This window comes from Wasmannia auropunctata, unplaced genomic scaffold, assembly GCF_000956235.1.
Source record: "Wasmannia auropunctata unplaced genomic scaffold, wasmannia.A_1.0 LD336078.1, whole genome shotgun sequence".
Lineage (NCBI taxonomy): Eukaryota > Metazoa > Arthropoda > Insecta > Hymenoptera > Formicidae > Wasmannia > Wasmannia auropunctata.
The window spans coordinates 106721-107733 of NW_012026812.1; the positions used below are offsets into that span (position 1 = coordinate 106721).

The 1013-nt window shown below is 25.6% G+C and overlaps 1 protein-coding gene across 1 annotated transcript in view; it reads right to left on the bottom strand.

Annotated features, from left to right (window-relative positions):
- Nucleotides 1–344: 344 nt before the first annotated feature.
- Nucleotides 345–1013, bottom strand: part of LOC105449066 — a 37051-nt gene continuing 36382 nt past the window's right edge. Inside the window, exons 3-4 of the mRNA XM_011688062.1 lie at nucleotides 862–878; nucleotides 345–478 (exon numbers count right to left, since the gene is read on the bottom strand). Coding sequence (XP_011686364.1) covers nucleotides 345–478; nucleotides 862–878 — 151 coding nt within the window. The remainder of the gene's footprint in view (nucleotides 479–861; nucleotides 879–1013) is intronic.

A 1013-nucleotide genomic window follows, 5' to 3' on the forward strand; every position in this document is an offset into this window, starting at 1 on the left:
ATCCATTTCAACAAGCAAAAGGTATACATAATTTTTTGAAGGCTTGTATAACTAAGTAAAAATTTTACAATGACTATTAACTCATTTTTTTTATAGTTCCATTTCTAATGTCACAGTAATTGAAAGCGTTGTATCTGATAATAGCCTGGAAAATCAATCAGATCAATCGTTTGCTGAAATACAACCTAAAGACACCGACAGTGAAGAATATAAAGGTAATGAAAAAAATATAAAGCTTTTATATATTGCTTAAAGAATTAATCAATTTGATTTTGAAACATTAGTTGTTTCTTCGTAAAAAAATATTTAAAGAAAATATTTTACTTTGTTTTCAGATCAACGTATTAAAAATCGATCGAAAGACACTGACAATGCGTTAACGCATTTAACTCGTTTAGCTGATCAACTGTGTAACAAGGAAACACCTGTAATAAATCTTCCAAAATTGCCTGAGATTGCTGCATTAGATGGTATGTTTCTGTATATAAAAGAAAAATTGCAAAAATTAAATCAACAGAAACAGGATAAATTACTATTAAAATTTCTACAAGATATTAACAAGGAAGAAGAATGTTAATTTTGCGTCAATGATCTATACTAAAATTGACTAGCTAAAATGCTAAAAATAATGTTAATACTTGTTTGAATTTCAGATAAATACGTTTTTCTTTGTGTTTTTTTTTTATTTTTGCTTATGTAATTTCATTTGGTTTAAGTTTTTTTATTATTTTTTAACTATTCCATAATGCATGATCTGTCTCATATAATAATTAAAAAATAACCAGAATTTTAGTTAATTATCGGCAGTGAAAGATAAAAAATCATTATGAGATTGCCTGTAAAGGCTCGTTATGAAATTACCTGTAAAAGCGCCTTGTCTGTAAAAAATAATGTAAAATAATTTTACATTATATTTTTATATTTTTGTACGGACCGTCGCTCTTCTTTTCATTTAAAGCGAATATCTTACATTTATTTTGTTTTAATAATCAGTTATGAAAGCAAACAATTAT